Source organism: Ictidomys tridecemlineatus, chromosome 15 (genome assembly GCF_052094955.1).
Source record: "Ictidomys tridecemlineatus isolate mIctTri1 chromosome 15, mIctTri1.hap1, whole genome shotgun sequence".
NCBI classification, from domain to species: domain Eukaryota; kingdom Metazoa; phylum Chordata; class Mammalia; order Rodentia; family Sciuridae; genus Ictidomys; species Ictidomys tridecemlineatus.
In genome coordinates, this window is record NC_135491.1 from 43,994,375 (window position 1) to 44,017,642 (window position 23,268).

General features: G+C 47.2%; 1 protein-coding gene across 4 annotated transcripts; it reads left to right on the forward strand.

Annotated features, from left to right (window-relative positions):
- Positions 1-756: 756 nt before the first annotated feature.
- On the forward strand, positions 757-22,508 carry Slc9a5 (solute carrier family 9 member A5). Of its 4 annotated transcripts, none has more exons than XM_040278935.2 (16): positions 763-1,567; positions 5,007-5,309; positions 6,922-7,085; positions 7,276-7,354; positions 7,613-7,790; positions 8,331-8,551; positions 8,775-8,977; positions 9,203-9,292; positions 9,388-9,458; positions 10,175-10,304; positions 10,767-10,855; positions 11,017-11,143; positions 16,224-16,394; positions 16,880-16,946; positions 17,581-17,715; positions 21,091-22,508. In XM_040278935.2, the coding sequence occupies exons 1-16, from the start codon at positions 1,375-1,377 to the stop codon at positions 21,561-21,563; spliced, it is 2,694 nt and encodes an 897-aa protein (XP_040134869.2). In that variant the 5' UTR covers positions 763-1,374; the 3' UTR covers positions 21,564-22,508. The 4 variants fall into 4 exon arrangements, with proteins under 4 accessions (XP_040134871.2, XP_040134869.2, XP_005318368.2 ...); XM_005318311.5 differs by having other exon boundaries at positions 764-1,567; positions 16,877-16,946; XM_040278937.2 differs by lacking the exons at positions 16,224-16,394; positions 16,880-16,946; positions 17,581-17,715 and having other exon boundaries at positions 757-1,567; positions 21,091-21,456.
- Positions 22,509-23,268: the final 760 nt, after the last annotated feature.

Genomic DNA, 23,268 nt, shown 5'->3' on the forward strand with positions numbered 1-23,268 from the left:
TGCCAGGGGCGGGGCTTGCACCAACCACTCAGAAAACCCGATAGTGATCCCGTTAGTTCCCTGACTCTGAGGGCGGGAAAACCCGAGCTGGCGCCCCGCCTTGGAGAGCCCAGAGGCTGGGAAGGCTTTCTTTGGGCTTGGGGTAGGTGAGGCTGCTCTTCTTTGCGGGATGCTAGGGCAGGTGGGGCAAAAGTTCCTTCACATAGTGGCCGACCAGGTATCCCTAAGTTCAGGGATGAAATGGCCCTGATTCCTTCAGTTTGAGTGTTACTATTTCCATTACTTGGCGAAAAAGCAGTTGAGAAGGGTTTCTTTCAGTTTGGAGCAAGAAGTAAAAATAGATTTCGGCTGTTTGAAGGAAGAAGTGGAATCGGTTCCCTTTAGTTGTGGGAAGAAGAAGGACGAGTGCCCTTTCTCTAAAAAAGAATGGGATGAGTCAGTTTGAGGAGGCAGGTAGCACATCTTCCTCTCAGTTTGGAGGAAGAACTGGGATGGGTGTCCCTCAGCTTGAAAACTGGAGTCAACCTTCCTCTGGAGCGAGATGAGCCGAATTACCTAAAGTTGGGTAGATCCCTCTGAGTTTAAAGGGAATTCCATAGGTTCCTTTGGTTTCATGGAAAAGATGAGTGGAGTTCTCTCTAGTTTAGGGAAAAGGGACGGCCGGCCGATATCTCTCCATCTGGGAGATAAGAGAAACAGCTTCCTTCTCAGCCTGGAGTGAGTTGGGCCTAGTCCGGGGCTTAGGGTGACCGGGGACGTTGGGGACTGAGTAGTCCATCACCGCTTTGTGGAAGCGCCCTGTGCGCGTGCGCAGCTCTGGTCCGGGCGGGGGCCTTAAGTGGGTCTCAGGTTTGGGGGAGCAGCGCGGAAGGCAGCAGTGCACTGCCCCCTGCGGTCTGCACAGGGCGGTGGCTTAGTGAGCGGCCTGGGCACTTGGGGCTGGCTGCTTGCGGCCGGGCGGCAGTCGCCACGGAACCGCGTCCCTCCTTCCTGGCCCAGTTCCCCGGGACCCTCCGCCCCTCCAGCAACAGCTGTCTCTGGAGGACGGTGGTCGCTCACCGCTCCAAATCCCGGTGATGGGAGGTTTCGGGGAGGCGGACTCGGAGGAGTAGATTTTGGGACTGAGGGAAGGGCTGATTTGGGTAATTTCCGGAGCTGGGATTAGTCTAGAGGGGATGGAGGAGAGGATTCCGACTGTGGTCGTCCGGAGCAGGGTCTCCGAGTCCAGATCTGGCCCGAGGTATCGGAACCGGGATTGGGGGGAGCGGGCCCCACGTGCCTGTGACGCGGGGGCGCCCGGTAGGCGGCGGCGGCGGCGGCGACGCGGGGCCGGCGGCCGTTTGGTGCCGGGAGGGCGGCGAGGTAAGCTGCAGGATGCTGCGCGCTGCACTGGCCCTGCTCGGGCTGCCCCTGGCGGGGGCAGGGGCGGCCGAAGAGCCCACCCAGGAGCCGGAGTCGCGGGGCGAACCTCCCCCAGGCTTGGCGCTCTTCCGCTGGCAATGGCACGAGGTGGAGGCGCCTTACCTGGTGGCCCTGTGGATTCTGGTGGCCAGCTTGGCCAAAATCGGTGAGTGTGTGTGTGTGCGTGCGTGCGCCAGGCTAGCGGTTGGCAGCAGATCCGCCCCCAACCCCCGGGTCCCCGGATCCCCCCAGCTTCTTCCACATTGTCCTGACTTAGGTTCGGTTTCCAAAAAATCCCGGTTCGCACCCAGTCCCTGCGCCTTCTCCTGTGGGTCTCCCTCCTCCCTGTTCTCCGTGGAAGCGCCAAGCATTTTCCCTTCCTGAAGGACTGCCCCTGCTCTCTCCAGCACCATCTTTGGGTTCTTTTACCCTCTTTGCTCTCCTCTTCCCCTTGCAATGAGTCCCCCTCAGTCCAGCCTCTCCCCACCAATGCCCAGCTTCCCAGAAACCTCCTTCAGCGGTGAAGTGAGGATGTGTGGGGACGTTCAGGGGATGGTATTCTACGAGGAACACAGACATCCTGGTCCTAAGGAAGCCGACTTCCCTGGAGACGACGCCAAGTATCCATTCTCTTGGGGATGTTAAACCACCACTTTTCCTCTAGCTCACCTCTGCACCCCACATAAAAATAACACATTCTTGCGCCTAGGTATCCTCTGTCCCACGCACTCCCATTCAAATTCACATTCCTCCCACTTCGGGGTATAAGAAACTTCCATTTATTGGGGCTTTGCTGTGTGCTGCCTACCCTAATTGCTTTTATACTTCAACCTCCTTCAGTCCTCAAAACAGTGAAGGGTGTTTCAGACTATTTTCCTTGAATAGAGCTGCTTTTCCTTGCCTCTGCCCCTTCCTTCCTCCTCCCTTTTGTGCAGTTAGTGGTCCCTCCTCCCACCAGAGACCCTCCTCCTTCTCCCTGTTGTGCAGGCTCTTCTGTGGGGGTGACTAATTATAGCTGAGCGTTGCTACTCACTCCCCATCTATGCTGGCACAGCCTGTACTCCGGCTTACCAATGCAGCCTTCATGTAGGAATCTCTCAGCCTAGTATTTGCCCCCTTATCCCCCAGGGACATTGCTTGGTCGTGGTGGTGGTGCAGGCCTAGACAGAAAGGGAACTCTGTACTTTGCTTTGGCAGCTGGGGATTAATAATGGAAAGTGGTACTCAAAATGCCTTTAGCAAGCCTGATTCTGCCAGAGAACTGGCTTTGTGATGGGTCTTGGTTGCAGTGCTGGGTCTGGTGCATGCTGAGGAGATGAGAATGAAGTAAGGTTTCTGAAGGAGAGGAAAGAGGTACTCAAGGCAGGGATGAATGTGGGGAGTTCTATTGACTAAGCTCACACTAGAGATCCAGCAGCAGTGAGAGCAAGCTAGGTGCAGCGAAGAAGAATTGTGTTTACTGAGAAGTCTGTGAGTTATGGGAGAGTTCCTGTCTTAAGGTTTATAGCAACAACTGTGGTTTCCACCATTTGGGGGAGAAAGAGAAAAAACAATTCTCATAGAAGAGGAGAAATATAGAATGTTCAGGAATACCTCCAGTTTCATTGCTAGGTCCCCACCACACACATCTTTTATTCAACACATATTTATGTAAAGCCCACTGTGTTCCAGGCATTAACTTAGGCCCTTTGAGTACAGCTTCCAAAGGGCACTGTCTTGGCATAGGGATTCACACCTGTGTCAGGAAGAGTACAGGGAGGCCTCCTCTGCCAGCACCCTCAGGATTGTGTGGGGGAAAATGTGTTCACTTATAGTCTGAGGGCCCAAGGGAGATCCATATTCCAGGGGACAAAAGTGTAAGTCTCAGTAGTGCTAGAAACCCTTTTCTTACTTTCTCCTCTTTTCCTAGAAACAGATCTATTTATTATTTCCTCCCTGAGTCATATTAACATTTGTTGAACCTACTATGGTCTAGGCCTCACACTAGGCACATTTGCACACTTTATATAATTTTATCTTCATACTTTGTGATTGGTATTTTTCCCATGTTACAAGAGAAGAAATTGAAGTTCAAGTAGATTTAATAATAATCACAGTGATAAATCCAGAAAAAGACTTGGAGATCTGGCTGCTAAACCTAAAACTTTTTATTTTTTTGGCAGGGTTGGGGGTACCAGGGATTGAACCCCAGGAGTGCTTAACCATTGAGCCACATCCACAGCCCTTTTTATTTTGAGACAGGGTTTCACTAGGTTTCTTAGGGCCTCATTAAGTTGCTTGAGGCTGGCTTTGAACCTGCAATCTTCCTGCCTCAGACCCCTGAGCTGCTGGGATTACAGGCATGTGCCACCATGCCCAGCTAAAACCCCAAACTTTTAAAGTACTGAGTCCTTGCTGAGCCCAGACAATGAAAAATATGTTGGGCTAGAAGGTCTACAATGCTCCTAGGAGGTGTACTATGCATTATAGTTGGGGAACCCTAACTATAATATAACATAATAACATTTATCATAATAATATGTAACATTTATTGAGCTCTTACTATAAGCAGTGTGCTAAGGGCTCTTAAGTGGATTATTCATTTTATCCCCACAACAATCCTGTGAGACCATTATTGTTTTATTTTTTGTGGTACTGGGGGTTGAACTCAGGGACACTCTACCATAAAGCTACATCCCCATTTTTAAAATGTTATTTAATTATTTATTGGTACCCAGGATAAAACTCAGGCACATGACCACTGAACCACATCCTCAGTCCTATTTTGTATTTTATTTAGACAGGGTCTCACTGAGTTGTTAAGTGCTTTACTTTTTGCTGAGGCTGGCTTTGAATTCGCGATCCTCATCCTCCTGTCTCATCCTCTCCAGCCACTGGGATTACAGGTGTATGCCACCACGCCCAGCTTATTTATTTTATAATCTTTTTTAGTTGTAGATGGACACAATACCTTTATTTTATTTATTTTTATGTGGTGCTGAGGGTTGAACCCAGTGCCTCACATGTGCTAGCAAGCAGCATTCTACCACTAAGCCACAACCCCAGCCCTTATTTATTTTAATTTGAGACAGAGTTTTACTAAGGCTGTCCTTAAACTTCAAATCCTCCTGCCTCAGTCTCCTGACTATCTGGGATTATAGACATGTTACTGTACCTAGCTGATTGCTATTCTTTTTACTTCTTCCTTGCTGATGAGAAAACTGAGGGTCAGAGAGGTGAAGTTATTTTCCTAGATCAGAGAACAAGTAAATGGGGGACATAGACCTTGAACCCAAGCAGCCCTGGAAGCCCGAATTTCACAGCTATGTTATGCATAAAAAGGATTTGCTTAGGTTCAAATAATAGCTGTGGAAAGGAGGTCAGAGAAGGATGAGGTCCCCTGAAGATGAGAGAGGAGGGAGCATTTCCAGGAATGGAAAAAGCAAGCAAAAGCCTTGCTACAGTAAAGGGTTTGTAGCCCTGGAGGTTAGAGATTCTAGAAATTTTGCATTTCGATTTTCTTCCCTTGGTCCCAGGGTCAGGGCTTCTAAGACTGGGAGGTTATAGGCTGGTGTGTGGAAGGTGTTTCATAAGCTCATACCTGCTACCCTCTTCTTGCATTGTAGTGTTTCACCTGTCTCGGAAGGTAACATCTCTGGTTCCTGAGAGCTGCCTGCTGATTTTGCTGGGCCTGGTACTAGGGGGCATTGTCTTGGCTGTGGCCAAGAAGGCTGAGTACCAGTTGGAGCCGGGTACCTTCTTCCTCTTCCTGCTGCCTCCTATTGTGCTGGACTCAGGCTATTTCATGCCTAGTCGGCTGTTCTTTGACAACTTGGGTGCCATCCTCACCTATGCTGTGGTGGGCACACTCTGGAATGCCTTCACAACAGGCGCTGCTCTCTGGGGCCTGCAGCAGGCTGGACTTGTGGGTGAGTGATCCTAAAGACCTGGGCTGACAGGCAGAGGTTTTGTCAGACCCATCACCTCTCTTCTTTCTCCTCCAGTTCTGAAGGTCCCATGCTGGCAAGAGCCATGCTATAAAAGATCCATCTCAGGCCCCTCCCACCTGAAGTATAAGGCAACTCTCCAGATGGGCTTCAACCCTCATTTAGTTCCCTTCTAGTCAAGTCTGCACTTCTGCTGCATGACAACTGAGTGGGGACCTGGCTCCCAGTGTGTGCGCTGCTGAGCTGGAGGAGCCTGCATTACCACTCTGTTGTCTCCTGCCCTGTGTTACCACATTGCCACTTGCCAACCCTACTTTCTTGAGACACAGCTCATCATTTCTGCAAGGGCTTACCGTCCTGGCTCTACTCAGGCCATGTCAGTGTGGTTTCCTGTTTTTATTATTTTTACTAAATATATATACATCCATAAAATGCTAAGCACTATGCTGGGCATTCTCTCCTTACTTATCCTGTTGACTCTTCATAACAAATCTATTGGGGTATAATTTGTCCCATTTAATGGATGAGAAAGTAGAGTCCCTAAAATTCATTTGCTATCAGATCCAAGATTACCAGAAGTCCAAGATTAGCCTCCATTTTATTGATGCGTTTTTCCTTTAGCCCCTCCCCTGTTCCCCTCTTTATTTCCTTATCAAAGAAATCCATTCAATCCTGATGTTGATAATTCAGACTTCTTCCAAAGTAAAAGGAGATGTTTATAGTTCCCAGCTTGGGACTTCAACCTAGTTTTCCTAATAAGATAATGAGCTATTTGGGACAGAAAGGGAAAAGAGAACATTAGATCCTAGTCTTAGTAGTAATTTTAATAATAGTAATAGCTATTGGATGCTTACTATATATCAGGCTCTGGCTAGATAAAGGACTTTTGTTTTAAACTTTAAAAAATTATAAATAATTGAGTACATTATAATTATGTATATTTGTGGGATTCATTATTACATACATACACAATAAATAAAGAACTTTTTAGGTGCATATTGTTATTTCCAATTTGTCCATGGGAAAAGTGAGGCTCACAGAGATTATTTGACATGTTCAAATACCACCTGTAGGACTTTTTTGCTGTCCTCTTGCTAAGAACTGTGAGTGTCACATCTCTTTGGCTGAGAACTGCAGGAGTGGGAGAAAGCTCTCTCCTGTTATCCTCCCTAATAAAGCCAGTCGACAGCCAATTCCCACCTGCTGGGAGCTACTATTATGATTGCTACAGTTTTCATTACCAGTACCATCTTAGTTTTTCAGTTTACATAGAGTTTTTTTAGCAATATCCTGAGTTGGTTTTTGCAGCCATTTTGTGAGATGGGCAGATGAGGAAGCATGGTTAACAGAAGTCATGTTACAGTGACATCACCCATATCATACAGCTGATGAGTGGCAAAGCCAGACTTTGGGAATAGGCAGCCTGCCTCAAGTCTCCTGACCTGCAGGCCAATGCCCTCCTCACCTTCCCAAGTATTTTTTGGGCTTCCTGTTTTATCAGTGAGGGTAGCATCTGGTCTGTTCCAGTGAGTGCCACATGAGCTGGGGGCATCTTCACCAATTACTGGTCTGTCTTCTGTCTCTCCCTTGCTAGCCCCCAGAGTGCAGGCTGGCCTGCTGGACTTCCTGCTGTTTGGGAGCCTCATCTCAGCAGTGGACCCTGTGGCTGTACTGGCTGTCTTTGAGGAGGTGCACGTCAATGAGACTCTCTTTATCATCGTTTTTGGGGAGTCCCTGCTCAATGATGCAGTCACTGTGGTGAGTGCTCAGCAGGCTGACATCCCCTGACCTCAGGCTACCACATTCTGACTAGTTGGGCATCTGAGCAGGCTCAGACCCTTTCTTCTGGTCCCCTGGGGAAGAAATAGGTCTCAGCTTTTCCCCTCTTCCAGTGGCCTTGGTTGCTATCTCCCCCTCACTTGCTCCTGAATTTCCTCTTTTCACTTAGGTGCTGTACAAGGTCTGCAACTCTTTTGTGGAGATGGGCTCTGCCAACGTGCAGGCCACTGACTACCTGAAGGGAGTCGGTCAGTATTTCCCCCTCTCTGTCTCCCCCAGGTTGCTGAGTCCCACCCTACTGGCAACAGGACAGCAGAGGCTATTCGGGTTGCCTCATTTCTTACTCTCCTCTATGGAGAAATGGGGTCTGGGCAAAGCTTGCCCTGGGATCCTGAGCCCTGGGGAGTGTGGTGGGTATCTTCCGCCACTTCCTACCAGGCAGCACTCTTGTCAGCCTTGGGAGGGTCTGGACCAGGGGTCATGCTGATAACCCACTCCTCCCCCAGCCTCCCTGTTTGTGGTCAGTCTGGGCGGGGCAGCCGTGGGCTTAGTCTTTGCCTTCCTCCTGGCCCTGACCACACGCTTCACCAAGCGGGTCCGCATCATCGAGCCGCTGCTGGTCTTCCTCCTCGCCTATGCAGCCTACCTCACTGCTGAAATGGCCTCACTCTCTGCCATTCTTGCGTGAGTTCTGGGAGCCTTGCAGGCCGGCAGCTGGGAGGGGGCACTGGAGATGGTTGCCTCTCACATGGACAGAAGTGGGACCCTGAGGAGTTTGTAGGTTTTCTTGAGCCCTTGTGTACTGGTTCCTCAGTCTCCCTTGGAGAGAAAATAAACCTCAGGTAAACTTCCAAAACTGGGCACCCAGAACTGGGTACTCCAGGGCCCAGTCTTCCTCTGTCTTAAAAACCTGGGACCACTGGCTATGGTAACTAAGTGCTTCAAAGATGCCTCAGAGTCTGCTAATTGGAGCATGTTTCTCGTCATTTTTCCCTCCTGGAGGCACTGAGTGGAAGCCTAGAGATCTGGATTCCCAGGGCCACTACTGACTTTCAGTGTCCATGCATTCCTAGTTTTTGTCCTTGCCTTCCTAGTTTTCTCCTCTGAGAGTCTGACACCCTGTGTTGGGCAATGCCCACTCTTGCAGCATGCTCAAACCCTGGAGGCTGAGCCCCCTGGAATGCCTTCTCACTTAATTCTGTCTCTCCATTCTTCTCCTCCCAGGGTGACCATGTGTGGCCTGGGCTGTAAGAAGTATGTGGAGGCCAACATCTCCCATAAATCACGCACAGCTGTCAAATATACAATGAAGACTCTAGCCAGTTGTGCTGAGACTGTCATCTTCATGCTGCTTGGCATCTCAGCTGTGGACTCTTCTAAGTGGGCCTGGGACTCTGGGCTGGTGCTGGGCACCCTCTTCTTCATCCTGTTCTTCCGAGCCCTCGGTATTGCTGGCACCCTCTGTTTCCCCACTCTCCTCCTTGTCTTCCCTCCCCCTGCAGGCTCATTCCCCAATCTGAGTCCACATCCTTGTCAATTCCTATGCCTCCCCCTAGTGCTCAATTCTCCCAGTCCTTACCAGACCTTAGCTCAGACACTTGGTGCCACCCACTCCCAGTGTCTTCCACTCCCAACACCTTGTTCCTGCTGACCTTCCTCCTGCTGTAGGAGTAGTCCTGCAGACGTGGATGCTGAATCAGTTCCGGTTGGTCCCTTTGGACAAGATTGACCAGGTGGTGATGTCCTATGGGGGCCTGCGGGGGGCTGTGGCCTTTGCTCTCGTCATCCTGCTGGATAAGACCAAGGTCCCTGCCAAGGACTACTTTGTGGCCACCACTATTGTGGTGGTCTTCTTCACAGTCATTGTGCAGGTGGGAGTGCCCATGAGGCTGGTGGGGAAAGGGTCCAGTAGGCCCTGGGGAAAGTCTTGGAACCTACGGAACAGGCACTCCTCCTCCTGTTGGGAGAAGCAGGAACCTAACTTCCAAGACCTTGAGCGCACTGGGGTAGGGGGACAGAGCTGAGGCCTAATGATGGGGGAGAGAAAGGCAGCAGGGAACTGATTAGGGAAGGGCTCACCTCCTGCCTGTCCATAGGGCTTGACCATCAAACCACTGGTCAAGTGGCTGAAGGTGAAGAGGAGTGAACATCACAAACCCACCTTGAACCAGGAGCTGCATGAGCACGTGGGTACCAGAACCCCAACCCTCCACCTGTCCCTTTCTCCCTTCTCCTATTTTGGCAGAGTCCTGATCCAGTCCCCCTACCCACCCCCTTCTAGACTTTTGACCACATTCTGGCTGCAGTGGAGGACGTTGTGGGGCACCATGGCTACCACTACTGGAGGGACAGGTGAGGGAGCTGCCCCGAGGCTCCTTCAACAGCAGCAGCCCCACCAGACAGGGCAGCATGGGGGATGTGCCACCCTTCTAAGAAGGGACACAACCAGGTTCAGGCTGGGTGACCTCTGTCTGGAGCCTTAGAGAAGCATTACTGTGCTCAGGATAAGACAAGGCTCCCTAGTGTGGCCTGCCTGGCCCTGCATGATCTGGCATTTACCAGATTCCAGCCCCATCATGCTCTGCTATGTCTTGGATGGTCTTCCTGCTAATTACTTGGACCCCATTAGAGCCTTAGGATCCACCAAGATCCCTGGGCCTGGCCACTGGGACTATTGCACATGTTCTCTCTATTAGAACATTCCCTTGCCTCATCTTGCTCTAACTTTTATTCATCTTTCAGATCTCACCACAAGCATAAATTCCTTAGGGAGGGCTTTCCTGGCCTCCCTGAGAAGGACAAATCCCTATCATATTCTACAATTATCCTTGTTAGTTCTTGTCATGGTTGCAATTTTACAGTTATTTGCAATAACTTTAATTAATGTCAGAGTTTCCCCCAACACTGTAAATTTTACAGAGCAGGAACTAGCCTTGAGATTCTCCTAGCTGAGATCCATTCCAAGAAAGCCAGGCCAGTGCTGGTGGTGTCCCTGTCCTATCTGAGGAAGGGCCAGCCAGCCAGGCCTTGGGGATGGTACTCAGGGCTGGGCCTGGCATCCTCTATAGGTGGGAGCAGTTTGACAAGAAGTACCTGAGTCAGTTGCTGATGCGGCGGTCAGCCTACCGCATCCGGGACCAGATCTGGGATGTATACTACAGACTCAATATCCGGGATGCCATCAGCTTCGTGGACCAGGTAGGGCATATGGCCGAGAGAACAGGATAAAAAGGAGCAACAGGCAGGCAGGCAGCCTTATTAGGAGAGAGTTGGGAGTTCCCAGCTGTACTCATGGTCTGATGAAGTAGCAGAATTAAGCTTGACCTGGTGCTGACATTCAGAATCTGGCAAGCAGTATAGAAAGGTGGGAAACATTTGGACCCTGGAGTCAACAGATGTAGTTCAACTATTATCACAGGTGTGTGATTTTTGGAAGCCACTTATATGTCTGAGCCTATTTCCTAAGTCATAAGAAAGCAGAAATAAGAACAAGAGTACCTATTTCAGGTTTTACGGATTCAATATATAAAGTGTTACTACAGTATCTAGCACATCAAAAGAGCAAAAGAAGTATTAACTATTGTTCTCTTTATTATTCTCTTGATGCTGTGGGCCACCTTCCATCTGATTGCTGTCTGACTTTGGTCTTGACCCCTACAGGGAGGCCATGTCTTGTCCTCCACAGGCCTCACTCTGCCCTCTATGCCCAGTCGCAATTCTGTGGCAGAGACCTCTGTCACCAACCTGCTGTGAGTCCATTGAAGCCTCTTCCCCTTCCCCAAGCTCCTCTCCACTGGGCCCTCTTTCCAAATCCCTTCTGGGGAAGATTTTTCAGCACCTTTATTTCTATTCTTTCCCTGGCCTGTGCCTCCTGCCCCCTCCCTAGCACACATATCCCTGCCTCCTGCAGGAGGGAGAGTGGCAGTGGAGCGTGTCTGGATCTGCAGGTGATTGACACAGTACGCAGCGGCCGGGACCGTGAGGATGCTGTGATGCATCATCTGCTCTGTGGAGGCCTCTACAAGCCACGCCGCAGGGTGAGAGCAGGCAGGACATAAGAGGTCTAAGGGTGATGGGGGCTGATCTGGGGAGGTATGATCAAAGCTCAAGAGGCAATTGGTGCCAGATTGTGCTAAGCTGTAAATGCTCAGTTGGAGAGTGCTGCTAACAGGGTTTCATCCTGTTGGCAATAAAAAACCTTGACTTGTTGTTTTGGAGAAAGGACTGACCTTCTCTGGTAGCACAGAGGGCGCAAATTGAGAGCAGGAGAACCAGTAGGGATGTTAGAGGGAAACACTTCAGATTCAAGCTAGGTGGTGGGAGGAAGAGGACCACAAGGACCTGGGGATTGGCCATGAGAGGAGAGGAGGAAATGGCTAAGGGGCCTTGAGGGTCACTGGAGAATAAAAGTCACAGGAGCAGGGATGCTGAGGAAGGTTTTGGGATCAGCATGGGGGAGGCAGACATGTTTTAGGAAATAGTGAGTTAGTTCAACACAGACCAGTAGGGAATCTGTTGCAACCCCACAAGGGGGCAGCAAGCCATAGTTTAAACCTTCTAAAATGAGAAGCTAGCTGCTACCATCCCTGGCAGTTGTGCTTTTTTGGGGGGTGGGGTGGGATGGGGGTGGTACTGGGAGTTGAACTCAGGGGCACGCAACCACTGAACCACATCTCCAGCCCTATTTTATATTTTATTTAGAGACAGGGTCTCACTGAGTTGCTTAGCAACCTCACTGTTGCTGAGGCTGGCTTTGAACTTATGATCCTGCTGCCTCAGCCTCCCGAGCCTCTGGGCTTATAGGCATGTGCCACCGTGCCTAACCCCTGGAAGTTTTAACAGGCAAGGTTTTTTAGATCATTGAGACAGAATTGACTTTCTTTTAACTTGCACCACATCCTGATTTGACTAAGTATCTGCAGAATAAGCTTCAAAGATCTCAAGACAGCTCTCTCCATATAGGCTCTCCTGCCCTCAAGCCATCATCTCCTACATCTGGTGTTTCTGCTCCGGTAATGAGAAAGGGGGCTCAGAATGGAAGGTGCTACTCTGTGATTGGCTATGGCAATGCTGAGGGCTTTCTCACCTTTCTAGTTTTGAAACTTGCCGTGGTCTTCCTACAGTCCATGATCCTGCAAGCTTTGGTTCACGAGCTGGGGGGCCCCATGTTGTCCTCACAATCTGCCAGACTCCAGGCCCCTGTGTCTTCCTTAGTTAATGGCTGGCAAACACTGTCTCATCTAACCAGTGGGGTTTATATTCTTCTTTTTTTGCAGAGGGTACTCAGGATTGAGCCAAGGGACATTTTAGCACTAAGGTTCATCTCCAGTCCTTTTTATATTTTATTTTGAGACAGGGTTTTGCTATTCTAAGAGGTTTCACTAAGTCACTGTTGCTGGCCTTGAACTTGCAATCTTCTTACCTCAGCCTCCCTAATAGCTGGAATTATAGGGTGTGCCACTGCACCCTACAAGTTTATATTTTTTAACTATTTTTTTTGTGTGTGCAAAATTTCAGTAGAAATAAGAATTCTCATTTATCCATCACCCAGCTCTAATAATTACAGATACATAATACATTTTGTTACATTCTGTAGCCCCATACACCCTGCCCACACTTTTTTTCTTTTATTAGTGCATAATAGTCGGGATAATTTTGACAAGATCATACATACATGGAATTTTTTTTTCATTCATGGAATTTAATTTACTCCATTCAGTCCTCCATGTTTCCCCTTTGCTCCTCCCTCCCCCTAGTCACATGCCTCTTTTCTACTGGTCTTCCTTTCACTCATTTATTTTTGATTGATGCTTTATAGATATACATAAGGTAGAATTGACTGTAGTATATTTTTAAACATGCATATATTTTAATTTTGTTAAAATCATTTTGCTTTTCCTCCTTTTTCCATTCTTTCTCCCTCTCTTTTGATCTCCTTTTTCTACTCCACTGATCTTCCCTGTATCTTTATGATATTGGATCCCAATTCCTTTCCCCCCTTATTTTGCTCTAGCTTCTGCATATAAGAGAAAAATCTGACCCTTGATTTTCTAAATCTGGCTTATTTCATGTAGTATGAGAGTCTCCATTTTATTCACTTACTGCCAAATGCCATAATTTCATTCTTTTTTTATAGCTAAGTAAACTCCATTGTGTATATATACCACATTTCCTTAATACACTCGTCTATTGATGGGCACCTGGGCTGGTTCCGTAACTTGACTATTGTGGATTGTATTGATATAAACATTGATGTGACTTTTATCACTGTAGTATGCTGATTTCTTTTAGACAAATACCAAGGAGTGGGATAGCTGGAGCATGTGGTGGTTCCATCATAGTTTTGGGGGGGAATTGCCATACTGCTTTCCTTCCATACTAATTTCTTGCCCACACTTTTATCTTTGGGGATGTTAGTTTACTGGGCATTGAACCCAGGGGCACTTCACCACTGAGCCACATCCCCAGCCCTTTCAAAAACTTTTTCTTATTTTGAGACAGGGTCTCATCAAATTGCTGAGGCTGGCCTTAAACTTGTGCTACTCCTACCTCAGCCTCTTGAGTCACTGGGATTATAGGCATATGCCAGTGTACCCAGCAATATTTTTATCTTAAAACTTATCATATCACATAATCTCTAAATATTTCAGTTTGTATCTCTAGTTGGCAAGAAATATTAAAAAAAATAAATCATAGTACTATTATCACAAAAACGACAATAATTCCTTCTCATATCAAACATTCAGTGTTCAATAGATAATCTTTTTCCAGATTGATTTTTCAAATCAGGGTCCAAATAAATTCCACATTTTGTACTGGGGAAATATGTCTCTTCATTAAAAAAAAAAAACAACTATAATAGTTCCTTGTCCCTCTTTTTTCTCCCATAGTATTTATTTACTGAAGAAACTGGATACTTTATCTTAGAGAATTTTCTAGATTTTGTTTATTGTATTCCAGTGATTGTATTCCAGTTAACATGTTCCTTCATCCCCTTGGTCATTAAATCTTGAGCTCTGATGAGATTCAAAGACATTCAGTTGGTATGCTATGTACTTCTTATTGTATTATATCAGGAGTATACAATTTATACATAACTTTGTGTGTGTGTGTGTGTGTGTATGTGTGTGTGTGTGTGTGTGTGTGTGTGTGTGTCTAGATTGACCAATGGGTTCAGTCTAATTAGTTCTCATGTAGTCAACTTTAAAAAGAAGGAATAAATGTGTGCTTATCCTGTTAAATGTCATCTTATTTAATTTAGCCCATCATTCCATCATTTGGATCCCATGTCTCCTCAGATTCATATCATCTGAAAATTTGCTAAGCCTGTTAATTTTGTATTCATCCAAGTCAACATAAAAATGTTGAACAGGATAGAGCTGAGGACAGAGTCCTGTGGCATGCTACTAAAGACTTTCCTCCAGACTGACATGGATCAAGCATTTTTGGGGTATGGTTACTCAACCAGTTCGGAATCTACTTAGTTGTAACACAACACAACCTATAATTCCTCATGTTCTTTCTAGAAATATCATTAGAGAGAAACAGAAGCATCTAATATGCAGCTAGAAAGATAACATTATCATTGAAGAGAGAGATAAGGACTGGAGAGAAAGATTTGGTAGCAATCTATATCAGAAGTTTCTTTGGCTATATCAGAATCCCCTGAGAAGCTTGCTCAACTATTCCTGGCTTTATTTCCCAGAGATTCTGATTCTGTAGAATGGAGTGGGATTAAGAGTCTGTGTTCTTAACAAGTGATTCAAACGCAGCTGGTCTTAAGGCTGGTGTTCGGGAACTACAGACATATCAATGGGATAGTCAAAGCTGGGAGAACAGATAAGTTCTCTGGGGAGAGAGTTTGGAGTCAAGAGAAGAGGACCAAGGATGCACTTGAAAGAAAGGAATAGGGAGCCAATGAGGGAGAAGGAACCCTTGGAGAAGCAGTAACAGATATGTCTCAGGCCTGGGGGCAATGAGGGCTGGATGTTGCACCAAGGCCTGGCTGGTGTCTAGGCAGAATGAGGGAAAGTGTCAGAATCAAACTATAAGAGTTTGGCAATAAAATGGAGGCAGTAGCACCAATGGAAAGGCTTTATTCAAGGAGGCAGGCTCAGGAGCTTTCCCAAAAGCAGAGAGGAAGTGACCAATGACAAGGGAAGAAGCAAAAATGCAGGAGTGGAGAAACTAGTGATTACTGATGGAAGCAAGAAGGAGTGAAATGAGCAAAGCCAAGGCCAGGGCTGGGGAGTGACAGACCCCTTCATCTCCAGGAGAGAGGCATCTCTGTGTGCATAGGTCAAAGAGGGCAGATGGGAGACTTAAAGGAAGCTCTTAGAACAAGTTCAGGAAATCAGAAAATAAAAGTGATGGGAAAGGGACCAGACTTGGGGTTTGAGGCAAGATGAATGATTTGGAACACTTTGCAGTACTTTGGGGGAATTACCTACCATGAGATAATGGAAATGTGGCTAAGCTCCTGAAGATAGAGACAGAGACAGGCTGGGTGAGTGCACCCTAGGCTTGATCTTTTTTTGAGTTTTAAAAAGATAAGAGGAAGGGGATGGCTCTGAAGTAGGTAGATAGGTACTGGGATTGAAAAGGTCTAGGGATCAGGGGAGATAGTTATGAAGGCCTCAAGTGCAGACTGGGTCTAATGATGGTTGTTGTGGAAATGGCTGGAAAGTTCAGCTGGAAAAAGGATCCTGGGTACTTAGAAGGGGCCAGGATGGCCACAGGGATATGAACCACATGCCAATAAATGGAGATGCAAAGAAGGAAATGGCCCCCATAGACTTATAGTAGTCCCAGGGAATAAGACATGATAACTTGCCTTCAGTCACTTCAAGTCAAAAAGAACTGGGAAAAGGACAGCAAAGGATGGGGAAAAACAGATTTGGAGGAATCAATTCTAGGGTGAAGGGAAGTTTTTCTACAGTGAACTAGAATACAGTTTCTGGATGGGTTCCTATGATACTGTTTTGTTTTAATCCATGGCTAATTCTGGAAAAGTTGGACTGGCAGAACCTGCGGTGAACATGTTGGGGCTGTGGCCTGGGGTTCCTGTGGGAAGCCAAAGCATCCAGCCTCATGGCAGGTTGGGGCTGTCATTGCCAGTACAAAGCCAGCTGCAGCCGCCACTTCATCTCTGAGGATGCGCAGGAACGGCAGGACAAGGAGATCTTCCAGCAGAACATGAAGCGGCGCCTGGAGTCCTTTAAGTCCACCAAGCACAACATCTGCTTCACCAAGAACAAGCCACGAACCCGCAAAGCCGGCCGCAAGAAGGCATGTCCTTTCTCTGAGAGTCCTCTTTGGATCTGGGCACACAGTTTTGAGTCCTTATGTGTTTCAATTTAGCATTAGGGAACCCCTAGTTGAATCATCCTCAGGGATTTGGTAACTAGCAGTTTGAGTTCCCTTTTAGATCCTCCTGGGCCTCCAGAAGAGTAAGGGGAAGTGTTCAGGGGGGAAGCAGGCTCTTGGTTATGTAGTCACTTGCTACTAGAGAGCGATAATAACAGGGGAGGAGCAACTCCAGAAGCCACTCAGCCCAAACAGATGCACCCAGATTCCCTACTGGGGTACAGGTGACTCAAATTCCACATTCCTCTGGCTGGCTGAAGAATGGTTAGATGGTAGAACCATGACATACAAAATTTCCTCCCCTGCTGGGTTAGGAAGACTTGTCCTCTGTTGACCCTACCAGAAGGCAGGGTTGGGGTGCAGAGCCAGGGCCAGAAGCTCAGGGTTTCTTTCTTGGTCTTCAGAAGGATGGTGTGGCTAATGCTGAGGCTACAAATGGGAAACCTCCTCGAGACCTGGGCTTTCAGGATACAGGCAAGCAGGGAGCAGGGGTGGCTGGGCTTAAGGATGGAAGGGAGTTGGGGAAGGGCAGGACCCATCTGCCAGAATCCTGGAGGACCTTCTCTGGGTGCATTTAGCATATCAACTGGGTTTCACCCATCAGGGACTAGAGGGGCACTCTTGCTTTCAATGTTGAAAATATTCAAAGCAGTAATATAATGTGTGAAAGGAGGTACCTGATTGCTAACTGGTTTACAGGCCCTGAGGACTTGGAAACGGTCATAGAGAAGGGAAACTTGGCCTGGGCTTTGAAGGATGGGTAAACCCTGGGGCTTAGTGTCCCATGTGCAAAACTATTTCCCTGTGAACATAGTGTTAATGGACCTTCCAGCCCTCCCAGTGCTCATGTTGATGGTGAGGTCTGGTGCTGACTAGAGGATAGAGGAGCTAGAAGGTGTGACCCTTACAGCCTCCTCCAAGGGCTTAGCTCCTTTGTTGCCTCCTCAGGCTCTGCAGTCTCCCTTCCCTTCCTCTCAAGCCCTCTTCCTACTAGAGACAGAGGAAAAAGGCACCTCTGTCAATATGGGCTGTGCTGGGGGGAACAGGAGCTGGCTTGGGGTTGCTGGGATGCTCCCCCCACCCCAACTCAGCTCTTGTGCCTATCCAGCTGCTGTGATACTAACTGTGGAGTCTGAGGAGGAAGATGAGAGCGACAGTTCAGAGACAGAGAAGGAGGACGACGAGGGGATCATCTTTGTGGCTCGGGCCACCAGTGAGGTTCTCCAAGAGGGCAAGTTCTCAGGTAATGGCTTCCTCACTGCCTCCCTCCCCTTTAGAGCAAGGATTTTCTTCTCTGCTCCTATGGTCTCTGCTCCAGATAACTTTCTTTTCCTATTCACCATTTTAATCACTAACCAGCTTTTACTGAGCATCTCCTTTCTAACAGAAAGCTGACCTACATGATCTGGTTCAACCCTCACAATAACCAAGATGGAGAAACTAAGCTTGTAGATCCTAAAGGACTTGTCAGTTGTCCAGTGTCACATGGCAGACCCAGAATTAGAACCTGATCTGTGTGACTACAAAGCCTAACGCCTCTCACTGCTATTTCTCCATGAGGAGCATGAGATGATAGCAAACCTAATAGCAGGCTCTGCTGTATCCAGGCTTATCATACCTGCCCTCATGTAGAGCCCCAAGTGAGGGTGGTACCTGACCTGGGGTAGGAATCTGAATTAATAAAAATGGAATTATAGATAAAAATGATACATGCATGTTTTCTGCATGTGGAAACCAAATTCAATCATAATACTAGGTATCACTGGTGGTTGGCTCAAGACTTCTCAGGTGACTTTTTAGACAGATTTATTGTAGAAAATTTCAAAATACATAATGATAGAACAGGAAAATAAACTCTTATTTATTCTTTACCCAGCTTTAATGATGACCTATTCATACCACTCTTATTTCACCTTTACCCTCACCTATGACCCTTGCTCTTATGAAAAAAATCTCAAGTATCATACCACTTTATCAATAAATTTAAGCATAAAAATAGGGATTATTTTTTAAAACTATAACCACACTGCCATTACTGTATGTAAAAATCTTTGTCATCAAAGATTCTAGTCCATGTTTAGATTTTCCTGGTGGTCTTAATATTTTTTATAACAGCTTTGTGCAAATAGAAATCCAGGTAAGACCCACACATTACATTTGGTAGATAAGTCCCTTTTATCTTTTAATAGTGGTTCTCAAGAGATGGGATGTGAAGAGATTTGGCATCCCTGAGGATAACCAATTTTTGGAGACATGTTTGATGTCACATCTTGGGATAGTACCCTTGCACTGAGTGGGTAGAGAAAGCCAGGAATGCTGCTACAAAGCACATGACAGCCCTATAACAAAGTGGCTACCTCAAAATGTCAACCCTCACAACAACCAAGATGGTTGTCAAGTTTGGAAAACTCTGAGTGAGCCTTGCTACTTTTTCCCCCTTGCAACATATCTATTGAAGAAACCAGGTTATTTGCCCTGTAGCCCTTCCCTGTCTGGATTTTGCTGATTGCATCCCCAAGTGTCATTTAATATATTTTCTGTCCATTATATTTCTTTTAAATCTAGATCATCTCCTTCTTTCCTTCCTTCCTTTCTTTCTTGGCAGTAGTGGAGATTGAACTCAAGGCTTTATACATGCTGGGAAAGCACTACCACTGAGCTATATCCCTAGCCCTAGCCCTTAAAAGATTTTTTTTTTAATTTTTAAATTTTTAAAAAAATTTTTGGAGACAGTATCTCACTGAATTGCCCAGGCTGGCCTTGAACTTGCAGTTTTCTTGCAGCAGCCTCCCATATAGCTGGGATTATAGGCATATGCCACTGTACCTGGCTCTGTTCTCTTTTCATTAGGCTAACATTGATCCCTGGATTCAGATATTGTTCCCTGCTGTATTCATTTTCAAGTTACTCATTCACCATTTTTTTTTTTTGGTACCAGGGATTAAACCCAGGGGTACTTTATCACTGAGCTCCATCCCTAGCCCTTTTTATTTTGAGACAGGGTCTCACTAAATTGCTGAAGGTCTCAGTAAGTTGCAGAGACTGACTTCACACTTGCCATCCTCTTGCCTTATCTGGGATTACCAGAGTGTGCCAGCATGCCCAGTTTATTAATTTGCCTTTCATTAAATGGTCTTGGCAGCTATTCATCACTGCCAGATACAATAATTCATTAAGGGTCATATAATGGTGATACTCTGTATCTTTATAAGTATAGGGTACTCTATATGGAGCTATATCCTCAACCCTTTGTATTCTTTTGAGACAGGGTCTCACTAAATTGCTGAAGCTGGCCTTAAACTTGTGATCCTCCTGCCTCAGCTTTCCAAGTAGTGAGGATTAAAGACACGGACCACCACAATTAGCTCCTATTTTTCATCTTCATTTGTTAGCAGGAATTCTGTAAAAACTTTCCCTAAAGTTTACTTTGAGGAACAAACAGGAAATAATGGATAAGTGCTTGATCTTTCCTTTTTTGTCAGTCTTCAGACCAAGAAGTTAGTTCCCTAGCATCCTCTAAAGGTGAACACTGATGGTTTTTGTTGTTGAGTGATGGGAGATGAGACTTTTTGTTACTAAATTTTAATATTCTAGGTCTTTCAAGAGATAATTTCACTTCTAATTATAGCATCAATATTTTATTTTACTTTCTTAGTACTAGGGATTGAACTAAGGACACTAGACCACTGAGCCACATCCCCAGCCCTATTTTGTATTTTATTTAGGAACAGAGTCTCACTGAGTTTCTTAACACCTTGAAGCTGGCTTTGAACTTGTGATCCTCCTGCCTCAGCCTCCCTAGCTGCTGGGATTACAGGCATGTGTGCTACCATGCCTGGCAATCATCAATATATTTTATAACATAATCAAGGTGGTTTGGGGGGTCCTGGAAGAGCTCTATGTAAAGCACTTACCTACTATGTGTGAGGGCCCTGGATTTGATCTACAGCATGAGGAAAAAAAAGAAAGTTTATTAAACTCTTTAGGACTTTATCAATGAATAGTTATGTGCAACACATTGTACTTGACATTGGAGAGCTCAGCTTTCCTCTGTTTAGAACCTCACAATTTCTGTAATTCAGCAGCCTGCACTTCTGGGATTCTCAGCTCCCATTCCCTATCTTGCCATCCCAGCAACTTCAGCCTGCTGTTAGGTTTGTATGAGCTCATGCTCTGGTCTTACAAAGGGCTGTGGTGGGTGCTCAGGCAGTGTGCCCAGCAACAAAGCCTTTGGCCTAGAGCCTCAGGGTCTTCCTCTCCCTGGCTTCCTGTCTCTCTCTTGCTGGCTGGTTGGTATGGAGCTTGGCAGAGTGCAGTTCCTGAGACTGGTACTGCAGGTTTGGTTAAGGTGATGGGAGATGAAACTTTTTTCCTACCTGGCTCCTGCTTCTTCTGCTGCAGCTACTTCCATTTGTTCAGTAGGTATCTCTTGAGCAACTGCTTTTTGCCCAGCCCTGTGGTAGGTGCTGGAAACACAATGGAGAGCAAGACATTCACTGAATAATTGTACAAAGGGTGTGTTATGGCAACTGTGGAATGAATTTACTTATAAGAACGTGCTTATACTTGAGGATTTTACTACATTGGTAATGAGCTCACGTGTACTCTCTGTTCCTAGGAAGCCTTGAGATATGCCCTAGCCCACGCATCATTCCTCCCTCTCCAACCTGTGCAGAGAAGGAACTACCCTGGAAGAGTGGGCAAGGGGACCTGGCAGTGTATGTGTCTTCAGAGACCACCAAGATTGTTCCTGTGGACATGCAGACAGGCTGGAACCAGAGCATGTCATCCCTGGAGAGCCTGGCATCCCCTCCTTGTACCCAGGCCCCCACTCTAACCCGCCTGCCCCCACACCCACTGGGTACTGAAGAGTCCCAGGCACCTCTTGAGCTATCCTCTGATCCCCGTCCTAGCTTTGCCTTTCCCCCAAGCCTGGCCAAGGCTGGCCGATCTCGAAGTGAGAGCAGTGCTGATATCTCCCAGCAGCAGGAGCTGCAGCCCCTCATGGGCCATAAAGGCCACACCCATCTTAGCCCTGGCACTGCTAATTCCCACTGGTGCATTCAATTCAACAGAGGAGGGCGGCTGTAGCCCAGCATCTGGGGAAGAGTAGGTGACAGAACCCTTGTGGGAAGTATTCCCTGAGCAATGGGCAGAGGAGCTCACTCAGTCTGACATGGGGCCAGAAGGGTCTGGACTGAAGCAGAACTAGGTTTCCTTGGGGATGGTCAAAAGGGTCTCTTGGGCTGGTCCTCACAGAGACTCTTCTCATCCCTGCTCTTAACCCCTTCCATTTCCATTTCAGTAATGGCTCAGGACCCAGTCCAAAGTTCTAGGGGCTGGGCCCAGAGATTTGGGTAGCTGACGTCCCTTCCCTAGGGAGTCTTCCTAGGCTCACTGTAGACAGCTAGCTGTTCCTGCCCCTAAAATAAGGACATCATTCCTTCCCTACCCTTTACCCTGTCCCTCCCTAGTACTAGGTCAGGGACAGTGCCCTAACAGTGAGGCTCAGCAAGAGGCTGGTCCTCAGAGGCACTGGAGTGGGAGAGGGAGCGGGCCTCACCCTTGGTCTCTGGTGTCCTATTGGGTCAGTTGGTTTTTTTGTTTTGTTGGGGTAGTGGGCATCTTTGTCTCTACTCCTTGCTTTAGCCCTTTCCCTTTGCTGCAAGGTTTTGGGGTAATGGTTCTTCCTTTTCCAGGACCAGGGCCCTGGGCCAGGCTTCAGTTAAAACTGCTTCTTAGCCAGAGTCCCTCTGGGGATCTGATACTATGGGCCCAAATCTGGGACTCTCTGATGCTTGAATCTGGGTTTTCTGAGGAGGGGACACAGTAGCCTCTGGGCTCCCATGTCACCATCTCAATATTCTTCAGAGAAGGAACCAGGTATCCCAGGGCTACTGCTCCATTGCTCCAGGGGCTGAGATGCCTAGCTAGAGTGAGAGCAGGGGCTGAGTGACAAGTGGCTTTCCTGGGGTTAGCCCCTGCCTTGTGTTTTGTACCTTAGACCCAAGATATATTAAAAATCTCTCAGATGGATGGTGTCTTCTCTCCATGTGTCTGGGGATTCTAGGAGTAGGGACAGCGGGGGTTTGCCTGCCCAGGGATTCTGGGGTAGAGAATGGAGGGGGATCCTAGGTAGGATTCTTAGTCCTGCTGGTCTTCCCCATACCTCTCTCATACTTTTCTAACATTGTCTGCTTCTAGCAGGGGGCTGGAGTGGCATTCTAGGGGAACACTGTATGTGCTTGGGGTTGCAGAACTGGGAATCTACAAAGTAGGAAAGACTAGCAGGAAGAGACACCCCAGAGGTCAGGGGCCAAGTGTCCCAAAATGCAGCAGCCACACCTGGGGACAACAGAAGCATTTCTGGAAAACCTAGAGGCAGATGTGGGACAAATGAACAGAAGTGTCCTTTTATTTATTTATTTATTTATTTAAAGAGAGAGAGAGAGAGAGAATTTTAATATTTATTTTTTAGTTCTCGGCAGATACAACATCTTTCTTTGTATGTGGTGCTGAGGATCGAACCTGGGCCACACGCATGCCAGGCGAGCGCGCTACCGCTTGAGCCACATCCCCAGCCCCAGAAGCGTCCTTTTATACATGGCAAGTGAGAAGGCAATCTCAAGATGGTTACTGTGCATGTTTATGATACAAATCAGATTAGCGTGCGTCCAGAAAACCCTAGATAACAACACTCCCTAATCTAATTCCCACTATGTCTGAAGGATTTTTTTTTTTTGAGAGAGAGAGAGAGAATTTTTTTAATATTTATTTTTTAGTTTTCGGCGGACAC